This window comes from Elaeis guineensis, chromosome 1 (genome assembly GCF_000442705.2).
Source record: "Elaeis guineensis isolate ETL-2024a chromosome 1, EG11, whole genome shotgun sequence".
Taxonomy (NCBI): domain Eukaryota; kingdom Viridiplantae; phylum Streptophyta; class Magnoliopsida; order Arecales; family Arecaceae; genus Elaeis; species Elaeis guineensis.
Genome location: NC_025993.2, coordinates 95,929,159 through 95,942,268, shown reverse-complemented (window position 1 = coordinate 95,942,268; position 13,110 = coordinate 95,929,159). Strand labels below are relative to the sequence as shown.

Here is a 13,110-nt window from a genome sequence, read left to right as displayed (position 1 = left end):
AAAGGAAAAAGAAAAAGGTTTTGAGTCATTTAACCTGGAAAGAAAAAAAATCTAGTGAGAATATGACATTGAAAACCTCCACTTGCCTCTTCCATGATGCTTTTTTAATGCATGTTCGTCCATGTGGATCAAGAGTAGCTCTCATCCTTTGTCCTACTAGAATGAGCTAAATTTGTATAATATAGATAATAGACCTCTACTAACTTGTAACTTAACTAGCTGAATTTTTTGTGATATGAAGAACAAAACATCCTTTTGCAGGATATGTTTACTCTTCTTTCTGGCTGTATAGATCGCATATTTACAGAGAAGCCAACTCTGCAGCAGACTGGATAGCGACATATATTGCGGAGCATATTGACGACTGGCCATAGACTTGTTCAGATGCAATCTCAAGATAATTTAAGAACATTTTGTTTTCTGATCTTCCTAGATGTATTCATACAACATCTATATGAATGATCCACTTTTACCAAAAAAAGAAAAAAAAACATAACACCGTACCATAAAACACAACATCAACAGGATAAACACTATCAACACGAATCCACTATGATCACCAATGAAAAGAAAGAAGCTATAGCAGCAACAAACAGCATGTCCCACCCAAACATGAGCTAGCTAATTAGGACCACTTCATCAATTCAAATGCTGGAAACACTGTCTGGAATAATATTTCCATGACATAAAATATTTAATTGATTACTTGCATAGGCTAACTCCCACAAGGAAACTTACCGAAGGCAAACAAAACGCAAGCCACCATATACATGCAATGCAGTTCAAGTGTTTGCTAGTTCCTCTTCCCCTTCTTCCCAGCAACCCTTGAGAATTGATCTTGGTGATCCACAATCAGTGATCCTGAAACTCTGGAAAACTAAGCTACCCCCGTTTCCAAGCTCCTGATAGCTTTTGGCCCCACTGACATAGCCTGTTATATCAAAGCCAGATTCCAATAAATATACCTCACTACGGAGGCCTGAATGAATCGCAATGGAGAATTCCCTTGGTTGGAAACATGCCAAAACTCTTGCAATCAGTTGGCTCATGTTCACTGCTTCAGGGTCATAACCCATTGCTTCAAAGCTTGCATAGCTGAAACCATCTTCCGGTGTGACGTGAATCGTAGACATTGCAGGTCCTTCAATGGCATTCATGGAGTAACCACAAGGATCAAACTGAAAATCACATATCTCAGAGCCAGGGAGTATCTTACTAATACCAGAAGCAATGGTCATCTTGGATGCTGAGTTGTGCTGGTTCTTGTAGAAGACCGAAGCAAGTCTCTTGTCCAATCCAGTCATGCACATTTCCACAGTATAGAGTGGATCGTCCGCTGATTTAGCTGAGGCAGAGTAAACATGCCACTTCTGAGACTTAACCAGACTGCTCATAACATATGCCTTGCTGCCCAGACCAAGGTTCCTGAAATGGTTGTCGAGGATAGCGACTTCTTCTGAGAAGCTTTGGTGGGGGAATGGCTGTGCTAGTGGAAATTTGAAGCTCCCATGGGTGTATCTCACAGATTTTACTGAGAGCGATAACTCTTTGGCCAGCTCAAGAATGGAAGGGATTGACAGGAGCAGCTTTGTGGTACCACAGGTCTTGATGATAATCTTGTAAGAGTATATGAAGAGACTGGACTCTGATAGAACATAGGAGTCAACAATTTTGTTGGACAGTGATGCCACTATCCTGCATTCTGCTGGGTTCAGTATACCATCAATTTTGGCTCTGGAGAGAGATTGAAGGCCATTTCCACCCGAGTCAGTAAAGATTGATGGCTCGAAAAATGAGATTTCAAGTCGCTTTTCACAGCCCTCAAATCCTGTTGCAGGGATGGGCAAGGCCATCTCAATCCACTAAGGAAACAACTAGCGGCAGTATGAAATTAAAGGAAGACCAAGGGAGAAAAAGAACACTATGAGCAACTATAAGTTATTGGGCACTGAGGGAGACTGCGCACGGAGGGTTATCAGGAGGGCTTCCGAGCACACTGCACACATGAAGCACAAGGAGCTAGCATTACAGTTGAGAAAAAGATTATAGTTATGTAGATTAGCCCAAATGAATATGCAAAATTTCAATCAGCCAGAAGTTGAATCCCCAAGTCCAACAGAATACGATATTACGCTCTTGTCAAGGAAATTTAACTTCCAAAAGTAATTTCTAGATAACAAAATTCGGTGAGAAAAGGCATCCAAATGTCAGCAGTGAGAAGATCAGCAATGGGTGGGGAATATTTCTTATTCTGAGAAATATGTTGGGCGTACCACCACTAGTGTTTGAACGCTGGACCTCTCCTAAATGGAGACGAAAGCCAACCAGCTGAGATAAGGCTAGGTTGGCTCGTGCCTCCTGTTATGTTTCTTGTGATCATCTATTTTGTATTATGTTCATTTCTTGTCCAGCCATATCACTGCTATTGAGTTATTTTTTCCATCAGCTTTCTGGGCATGCATTTGCATCTCACAGAACTCAACTGTTAGAGATCTCAATTCTTTAAAAGTTCGAGTAGGTATCAACCCTAACTTAGCATCAACTTTACCATATTACTCCTCATTCACTAAATTTTCTAAGCCCCGGGAGATTGACATCTGAGACAACTTTCAAACATGGTTTTAAATCAAAATCAACTTAATATTTCTAACTAAAACTTTTAGTAAACCATAGGCAAAATTTTTGTAACTGCCAAGAAAACCTTAGGTCCACAGGAATAGTATTAGCAGTTGGTAACCTCTGGACTTGAAGATGATCTGGTATTTCCTAAAGAAGTTCAACTGGAATGGAAAACATATTTATCAGTCAACAGGAAGTCACATAATAGCTATCTACATGCATTTGATTACAATAATTGACATATAATCACTGAAAAAATGTTTGCGACATAATATATTACAACTATAAGCATTAAAAATGGTTATCATTTAGGGAATAGAAAGGAACACAGTTGAACTTACGATGGAATATGCATCAGATCTGAACCTCTTGATGCCACCGTGAGGACGAACATCTTCAATGCTGTAGCCTAGAGGAGCTTCATAGTGTAAATATTTATTACTCAATTTGTCGCCACGTTTTCCCTCCATTAAAACATCAAGTCTTGCCTGGAGAAGTCATCAACCAAAAAGTTGAAAAATTAAAGAATATTTCATGATAGAAACTATTGGCAAGGAATCAAAAATTAAGTTAGAGAGGCTTCAAATGAATTTACAGAATTAACCAACCAAAACCCAACCATATATTTCTATTGGCAAATGCAAGAAAAGCATGAGACAAAGAGCAAGACAGAGCAGCACAGCAATAGGAATGCTTCTTCTGCACTTAGGTGATTAAATGCTACTTTACAAAATATAAATAGGTTTCCACAGTAAAAATCATCCCCATAACTTCTTTAAATCATAGTCTGCTACAATATAATTAGCTGTGCTATCAACTAGGAAACAGGAAGTATTTTTAGACTTACCAAAATATCTTCCTCTTTGTTGGCTTTTTGATGATCAATAAAAATGAACTCTTTATATGCAACAACATTCTCATGATACTAAGGAAGAGACTGAAGAATGTCAAGAAAAAGCAAGGGATGCATAATATTTCATATGTGATGACAATGAAGAGCTTTACAATGAATCTTAATGGTGAATGGTCACTTTAGTTACAGCCAGAAATAACATTAGAAATAAATACTAATGGGATGAACAAAGAGCAATCATTGATATGGGACGAAATCACCAGCCATTTTTCTCTCATGAAAAATAAGCTATCATTGACATGTCCTCATTAGAAATTTCTCCCATGCAACATACTTGTACAACAAATGGTCATTTGCTTTTTTTTCTTTTTTAGTTAAATTAACTATTTCATAGAAGTGTAATGATTTAAGATCTTGCATCAAAAAGCAAGTCAAAAGGTATTATTTGGATTCATGATCCTATATAAGCATCTAGGATCTTCTAATGAACAGTCGATATAGGACTAAACTAGGATTGGTAATTTTTGACACGATCCGTTGACATGGATATGACACGACATATACTTAGATGGATTCGGATTTGAAATAAATGGGTTCTGATCATAAACAGATTGATCCATTTATGACATGATAAATTCATGAGTTAAGTGGATTGACTCATGTAACCCATTTCGATCCATTTAACTAAAAGGGTTAAAATAGATTAACGGATTATACGACATATTTAAATACATTTAACACGTTTATTTTAAGATTACTTGAGGGCAAATGAGGAGTGCTTATAAATAAGATTAATTTTTTAAAGTTGTGATAACCCGGCCCACTGGGCCTAAAGCCACAAAGCCCACCCAGAAAAAAAAAAAAAAACAGGGAAGAAGACTCCCGATCGGAGTCTTCCCCTTCCCCGGTTCCGATCAGGAATCGGAGTCCTAGGGCCATTAAAAGACCCTAGGACGAGCCCTATAAGAACCCCCCTCCTCTCCTCTAAGAGAGGACACAATAATCACCGACGATCGTCAGAGTTCTTCTCCGATTTTTTCGATTAAAGCCGCGGCCCTTCGACTCGTGCTCGCCATGATTTCACATCGGTGGGGGTCATCGGAGGCCGTGGTAAGTCCTTCCTCCTCTTCCTCTCTTCTCTCCCTTCTTTTCCATGCCTGTGGACACGACCGCCAGCGACAGGAGCCGTCGGATTTCGTCAGAGAAGAAAGTCCTATTCTTCTCTCCCTTTTCTTGATTTTTTTATAGCACCGATGGTCACCGCCGACCGCCGGCTTCGGCCTCCGAGCACGGAAGGGTCGCCCCTTGCCGCCGGCCACCGTCGGGCGGGGAATGGCCGTGATCAGCCGGTCAAAGGCACGGGGACCTCTAGGTCCCCTGTTTCGGCCAAAGAAGGCCACGGGAACAAGAAAAAGAAAAAGAAAAGAAAAAGGAAAAAGAAAAAGAAAAGAAAAAGAAAAGAAAAGAAAATAATAATAATAATAATAAATACATGTGAGAGAAAGTTTCTCTCATATCTCTCTCTTAAGTCTTTCTCTCTCCTCTCTCTACCTTCTCTCTCCATTTTTTCTCTCTAGATTTTCTCCCTATTTTCTCTAGACCTTTTATCTCTTTTTATGGATTTTGTCTCTTTAGAGTCATTCTCTCTCTCTGATTGTATCACAGACCCTAAGATAAACTTGAGATGAAAATATGATAATCTGAGACTGCTCCGAAATTCGTGCAGAATTGGATCCCGATCCGATCCTTATTCGAAATTGATAACATCGATCATGGTTAATCCATATTAAGTCACTCTGATATAACCTCTGATGATCTCAATCATGATTGCCACTTTTGAAAGATACGAAGATTCTCTCTCCACTTTCTCTCTCTACTTTCTCTCTCATGATTGACTTTTTCTCTCTAAGAAGGTCTATGAATCCTGTACCAAGTCATGCATTCATCTTTTAGGGATTCATATTGACTCTAACAAGATGATCCAAAATTGCTTTGATATCCGTGCTGTATGTCAACCTCATTTGATCATATCAAGTATCTTTCAAATTCATTATTAATGAACTCTATTGATTAATCTTGATCTAATCTGTGCTTCACAATTTTTTGATCAAGTCACTTGAATCTGACCGTCAGATCAGAGATCCTGAATTATCCTGGTATCTGGATGGTCCGACACATCCGATCAACAGTCCTCTTTTCTTATAATTTAATCTTATTATATTCATGAAATAAAAATTGACGATGATTTGATATTTTAAATAGGATTAGCTGATTCTTCTAACGAAGTCTGAAGATCTAAGATGAATGAGGTAAGTAGATCTTATGCTCTTTATTTATTTTTAAATGATCATATTTTTATGCAAAAAATTGCTATTGATGAAATCATAATTTTTCATAAAATAAGGATCGACATATGTGATATGAAAAAGCATGTTTTATTATGAGCATTGATTTCATGAATATGTCTTATGAAAATAGCATGATTATGAAGCATGAATTTTATTGTTTTTCCGTCTATGTATATGTATGCTTTAAGAAAAAGATATAATGATTTCAAAGGATCTCAGATGGCTATGAATAAATCCCTTCGGAAATGTCGACATCCGGAGCTAGCATCCACACGAAACATAGCCTTGCCAGCGGGTATAAAGTTGGCACATGAATTAAGAACTCTATCGATTAAGAAACATGACCCTGTTACGGGTATAATAGTGACCTTAGCACGAATATCTGTGAGCAATATTTTGAAACATGACATGAATACATGATGAAAATGATTTATGATTCATGATTGTGAAATATACATGATTTATGCATGCATGATGAGTTTATAACTTGTTTTGTTATATGCTCTATGAAATGCTTTATTTGTATTACCTGCTATTTTCTAAATATTATATTATCATGAAAAACTTATGTTTGATCCGATAAGAAAGCGCAAGTTCTACTTACTGGGCTAGTGTAGCTTATATTCTTTTTGTTTTCTTTTTGTTTGAACAGAGAAATAAGATTAGGATCGACAAAAGGAATCTAAGCTTGAAGATTTGCATAGCAAGCTTGAAAATTTGGTAGCAGAAATTTAATTATTTTATAATCACGGATTTGTATTTATTTATAAATATTGAGATTCAGATTAGTACTTGCTTTTGGATTTAGATGCTTTAAACCAATATTGGTTCGATAATTTGATGAATAATGAAATTGAATCTTTTTATTTGATGGATTTTAGATGATTATGATGGATTGGCTTCGTGTTATCGTGGGCTCCATCTCTCGGTAGCATGGCCGTGTTATGTCTCAAATTTGGAGCATGACATTTTATGGTATCAGAGCTTAGGTTATGATCATTGGAGATTATGATATAAATGATTAGGATATGATAAAATAATATCAGAGCTTAGGTTTAAGATCATTGAGATTATGAAGTGATATCAAAACTTTATGTATGATCAATAGGATGTAACCGAGTGGAGTATAATGGTTAATATTAGAGCTTAAGATTATGATCATTAAGGACGTGATAGAATGATATAAAGTTTAGGTTATGATCACTCGAGAATATGACTTAAGTGGTATTTGAGCTTAAGGTTATCATTATTCGGGATTGTGACTTTAATGATATTTGAACTTGAGGCTAAGATCATGAGGAATATGATAGATATAAAAGAAAGGATTTGATCAATAGGTATTATGATGAAATTTATGTATAAGTGGCATATGATGTCTATAATAGAATTGATGAGTTATATCTTAAATTTCAATTAGCAAGGTTGATATGAGTACGAGAAGTGTTGATCCTAGAATGAAGTGGGAGGTATTGATATATTATGGTAGGTATATTTGATGACATTGGAATGCTAAATCTATATGGATAAAGGACATGATAACTTTGTTGATTTTGATGTTAATTTCTTTGCAAAGAAAGGCTGATTTGGAAGTTGTCTAAATGATGGTAAGGTAAACTGAAGGTTAACTCAAATTACTTCTAGACATATTGGATTCTTGAGGAGTGGTGAAGCTTATGTAATAAGTTTAAACATAGAAGGTGGATGAAAATTTAATTTTGATGTGCTATGCCTAAGAGATAGTAATGACAAGAAAACCTTAAATTTTATCTTAAATTTTATATGAAATCTGAAAGTTGGATCTATCTTCGATTGATTTAATATAGAAAGATATTTTTATTTTTGATAGACTTAGATAATTTGGTAAGTTGAGATCAGAGTGCGCAGCAAAAGCGTGATGGTTTAAATTGATTAAAAATATTAATCCTTTAAATCAAAAGATATTATGAAATACGTTAGTTGTAAATAAGGAAGGATTTTACTGATAATAAAAAGGATGCTAGAGAAAAAAATCTATCTGATCAAGGAAAGACTCAAAGCAGTACAGGATAGACAGAAAAGTTGGGCAGATAGAAAAAGAAGAGAATTGAAATTTCACTTCGGTGATCATATTTTTCTAAAAGTATCACCTACAAAAAGTGTCATGAGGTTTGGGAGACATGGCAAGCTGAATCTGCGATATATTGGATCTTTTGAAATTTTGAGCCGAGTAGGAGATGCTGCTTACGAACTCCCCTTACCATCAGATTTATCTAAAGTGCACAATATCTTTCATGTTTCACCACTAAGAAAATTCATACCTGATTCAAATAATGTGATAAAGTATGAGCCATTGCAAGTTCATGAAGACTTGACTTATGAAGAGCTTTCCCTCCGAATTGTTGATCGAAAAGAGCAAGTGCTAAGACGACGCATCATTCCATATGTGAAGATTCATTAGAGTAATCATGAAGAGAGAGAGTCACATGGGAGCTTGAAGATGATATGAAGACGAGATATCCATACTTATTTAAAAATGAAGGTATGTTAAATTTCGAGGATAAAATTTTTTTTAGGAGGATAGAATGTGATAACCCGGCCCACTGGGCCTAAAGCCACAAAGCCCACCTAGAAAAAAAAAAAACAGGAAAGAAGACTCCTGATCGGAGTCTTCCCCTTCCCCGGTTCCGATCAGGAATCGGAGTCCTAGGGCTATTAAAAGACCCTAAGACGAGCCCTATAAGAACCCCCCTCCTCTCCTCTAAAAGAGGACACAATAGTCACCGACGATCGTCGGAGTTCTTCTCTGATTTTTTTGATTAAAGCCGTGGCCCCTCAACTCGTGCTCGCCGCGATTTCACGCCGGTGGGGGTCATCGGAGGCCGTGGTAAGTCCTTCCTCCTCTTCCTCTCTTCTCTCCCTTCTCTCCCATGCCTGTGGACACGACCGTCGGCGACAGGAGCCATCGGATTTCGTCGGAGAAGAAAGCCCTGTTCTTCTCTCCTTTTTCCTGATTTTTTTATGGCACCGACGGTCACCGCTGACCGTCAGCTTCGACCTCCGAGCATGGGAGGGTCGCCCCTTGTTGCCGGCCACCGCCGGGCGGGGAATGGCCATGATCAGCCGGTCAAAGGCACGGGGACCTCTAGGTCCCCTGTTTCGGCCAAAGAAGGCCACGGGAATAAGAAAAAGAAAAAGAAAAGAAAAAGGAAAAAGAAAAAGAAAAGAAAAGAAAAGAAATAATAATAATAATAATAATAATAAAAAAAAATACATGTGAGAGAAAGTTTTTCTCATCTCTCTCTCTTAAGTCTTTCTCTTTCCTCTCTCTACCTTCTCTCTCCATTTTTTCTCTCTAGATTTTCTCTCTATTTTCTCTCTCTAGACCTTTTATCTCTTTTTATGAATTTTATCTCTCTAGGATCATTCTCTCTCTCTGATTGTATCACAGACCCTAGGATAAACTTGAGATGAAAATATGATAATCTGAGATTGCTCTGAAATTCGTGCAGAATTGGATTCCGATCCGATCTTTATTCGAAATTGATAACATTGATCATAGTTAATCCATATTAAGTCACCCTGATATATCCTCTCAATCATGATTGCTACTTTTGAAGGATACGAAGATTCTCTCTCCACTTTCTCTCTATACTCTCTCTCATGATTGACTTTCTCTCTCTAAGAAGGTCTATGAATCCTGTACCAAGTCATGCCTTCATCTTTTAGGGGTTCATATTGACTCTAACAAGATGATCCAAAGTTGCTTTGATATCCGTGCTGTATGTCAACCTCATTTGATCATATCAAGTATCTTTCAAATTCATTATTAATGAACTCTATTGATTGATCTTGATCTAATCTGTGCTTCACAATTTTTTGATCAAGTCACTTGAATCTGACCCTCAGATCAGAGATCCTGAATTACCCTGGTATCTGGATGGTCCGACATATCTGGTCAATAGTCCTTTTTCCTTATAATTTAATCTTATTATATTCATAGAATAGAAATTGATGATGATTTGATATTTTAAATAGGATTAGCTGATTTTTCTAACGAAGTCTGAAGATCTAAGATGAATGAGGTAAGTAGATCTTATGCTCCTTATTTATTTTTAAATGATTATATTTTTATGCAAAAAATTACTATTGATGAAATCATAATTTTTTATAAAATAAGGATCGGCATATGTGATATGAAAAAGCATGTTTTATTATGAGCATTGATTTTATGAATATGTCTTATGAAAATAGCATGATTATGAAGTATGAATTTTATTGTTTTTCTGTCTATGTATATGTATGCTTTAAGAAAAAGATATAATGATTTTAAAGTCTCTCAGATGGCTATGAATGAATCCCTTCGGGAATGTCGATATCCGGAGCTAGCATCCACACGAAACATGCCCCTGCCAGCGGGTATAAAGTTGGCACATGAATTAAGAACTCTGTTGATTAAGAAACATGGCCCTGTCATAGGTATAATAGTGATCTTAGCACGAATATCTGTGAGCAATGTTTTGAAACATGACATGAATACATGATGAAAATGATTTACGATTCATGATTGTGAAATATATATGATTTATGCATGCATGATGAGTTTATAACTTATTTTGTTATATGCTCTATGAAATGCTTTATTTTGTATTACCTGCTATTTTCTATATATTGCATTATCATGAAAAACTTATGTTTGATCCGATAATGAAGTGCAAGTTCTACTTACTGGGCTAGTGTAGCTCATATTCTTTTTATTTTCTTTTTGTTTGAACAGAGAAATAAGGTTAGGATCGGTAAAAGGAATCCAAGCTTGAAGATCTGCATAGCAAGCTTGAAAATTTGGTAGCAGAAGTTTAATTATTTTATAATCACGAATTTGTAGTTATTTATAGATATTGAGATTCAGATTGGTACTTGCTTTTGGATTTAGATGCTCTAAACCAATATTGGTTCGATTATTTGATGAATAATGGAATTGAATCTTTTTATTTGATGGATTTTAGATGATTATGATGGATTGACTTCGTGTTATCGTGGGCTCCATTCCTCGGTAGCATGGCCGTGTTATGTCCCGAATTTGGGACGTGACAAAAGTTGTTTAACTTTGTTTTAGAGCTGTGAATTAGCATAGCAGATAATTAAATCATTTTTATATTATTTTAGTTTTTTGATCAAATTTTTATCATTTTAGTTAAATTTTGTAAATAAGTCAAATAGTTAAATGGGTCATTAGGTGAGTCATATACCTGTTTGATCCGTCAACATGATTATTAATCGTGTTAGACGGACCGTATCGTGTCAATCCATGTATATTCGTGTCGTGTTCGTATTCCACAGATCGACCGATTTAATTAAACGGGTCATGTTTGGGTTGAAAAAAATCTATGTTATACCTTCAAGTCGACACAACCCATTTACGACCCGCGAACACGAATTGCCAGTCCTGGACTAAATACATGCCCACACAGATCCTGACACACTTCTCCTATGTAAGTCCTGACATCCTTGCTAGGCTAAAGATCTAAATTTAATTAGATTCCATCACTTACACACCAACACTATTTAAGCCCCAGCATTCTCATCAAGATAAGGATCCAAAGCTAGTTAAATCTAATCACACATAATTTAGCTCATGATTAGACCCAAATAGGCCAGCGCTGTAATATACCTTAGTCCACATAAGCTATTGACTGTCTCTGCTCCAATACCATATATAACATTTTCTGGATCTCATCCAAAAAACCTAGTTAGAAGGTATTATTTGGGTTCTTTGGTCTTATATAAATAACCGATGTTTTCAACAAATAGCTGAACTAAAATAGTTCCTCACAAAAATACAAACAAACTTGCATGGAAGAGACAAACATCAAACAACCTGTCTTTCCACTTACAAGCAATAACGAAAACTCTTTTTTTTTGCTAGAGAGGATTTTTCTCAGAAAACAAGAAAATTTGATATGCTCAAAACTGCTACATCATATTATACATAAAAAGATAATAAAAGAAAATAAACACAAATGAGAAGGGGAATACCGGGATCATAAGTTATATCATATCCCATGTATGCTAAAAAATTTCCAAAATTTATAAAGATTGACAGACAATGTAAATGCTATCTCTATCCAGGACGAGCATAAAAGATCTAAGTTTCCAAGAAATTAAAGAACAAAAGAACGAGATGCTGGAAATCATCGCCAAAGCTTTCAGTAAACTATAAATCAGGAATTCTTCAAAAGAATCAAGAGATTCCAAGAAGAAAAAAGCGAAGCCGAGAGATCACCTGAGGGCAAGAGAGAGAAAACCAGAGCCCTAGAGTCGCAGCAACGCTCGGCAGAAACCCAAGAATCCTGGGAGGAAGAAGAAGAACGGAGGAGCGACGATTACTCCAAGGCCTAAAACGAGGAGGATGGCTACTTGGTTCTACTTCGACGACTCGTGTTTGGAGAGCGGGGGGTACCCTCGCAATTTATAGTACCGCATATAATGCACTCCAGGCACTTCGACACTGACATGGGTCATAATCACATAAATGCCACCCATGGGGTTTCTGGAATCTCCGTGGGGTATCACCCTTTTGCTATGGATTCGTTATTGGTGTGATGAGCTGCAATGGATTAGATCATCAAATATCCCTGTGGACTTATAAGTTGGAATGGGTTTAGGTTGCCATGATGGCTGTAACTCAGGGAACAAATGATAGATCATGAGGATCCATAATGTCTCTCATGTATCGTGCTATAAAATCAGGAAAATCTTAATAAACAACTCCAGTTATTTATTGCCAAATTAGTTTTGTGTATCCGAGATGTCTCGTGTATCCATGAATGGCTTTCAGCAATTACTATCATTGTTTCATGTAATCTATGTGTTTAGAGAAGCAAATCAACTGGCTGATAAACTTGCTATAATGGAATCTAATGAAGATTTTTATTCTCTCATGATGTTACGTTCTCCCTAATTTATGCTGATGTGTATGGTGGGATTTTCCACTTTATTTCACCAAAAAAAAAAAAAAAAAAAACATGAATTCGAAGTTATTTGAGACCATATCCTATGCCAAATTGGTCTTAGATTTAGGTTTTTGACAGAAGGTGAAAACCATTTACATCACAAATTCAGAAAATTGCTCAATCAGGGAAATTCGTTCTAGTTTACTTGGAACTACTTAATTAAATATGCACCAAATTCATCAATTTAATAGTTAGTCTGTTTACATTACCAATTTAAAACATGTGCATCACCATTCCTTGTGCATAACTCCAAATAACAGCAAGAAAAATTACTTCACAAGGGCATTGATCAAGGACCTCT

At 36.4% G+C, this 13,110-nt stretch overlaps 1 protein-coding gene across 1 annotated transcript; it reads right to left on the bottom strand.

Annotated features, from left to right (window-relative positions):
- Window positions 1-437: 437 nt before the first annotated feature.
- On the bottom strand, window positions 438-12,217 carry LOC105032002 (S-adenosylmethionine decarboxylase proenzyme). Its single transcript, XM_010906317.4, has 3 exons — window positions 12,080-12,217; window positions 2,961-3,107; window positions 438-1,996 (listed from the first exon to the last, which is right to left on the bottom strand). The coding sequence occupies exon 3, from the start codon at window positions 1,851-1,853 to the stop codon at window positions 783-785; it is 1,071 nt and encodes a 356-aa protein (XP_010904619.1). The 5' UTR covers window positions 1,854-1,996; window positions 2,961-3,107; window positions 12,080-12,217; the 3' UTR covers window positions 438-782.
- Window positions 12,218-13,110: the final 893 nt, after the last annotated feature.

What these genes read in the sequence shown, in the direction of transcription:
- LOC105032002 (XM_010906317.4), bottom strand. Translation starts at nt 1,853, where the DNA reads ATGGCCTTGCCCATCCCTGCAACAGGATTTGAGGGCTGTGAAAAGCGA.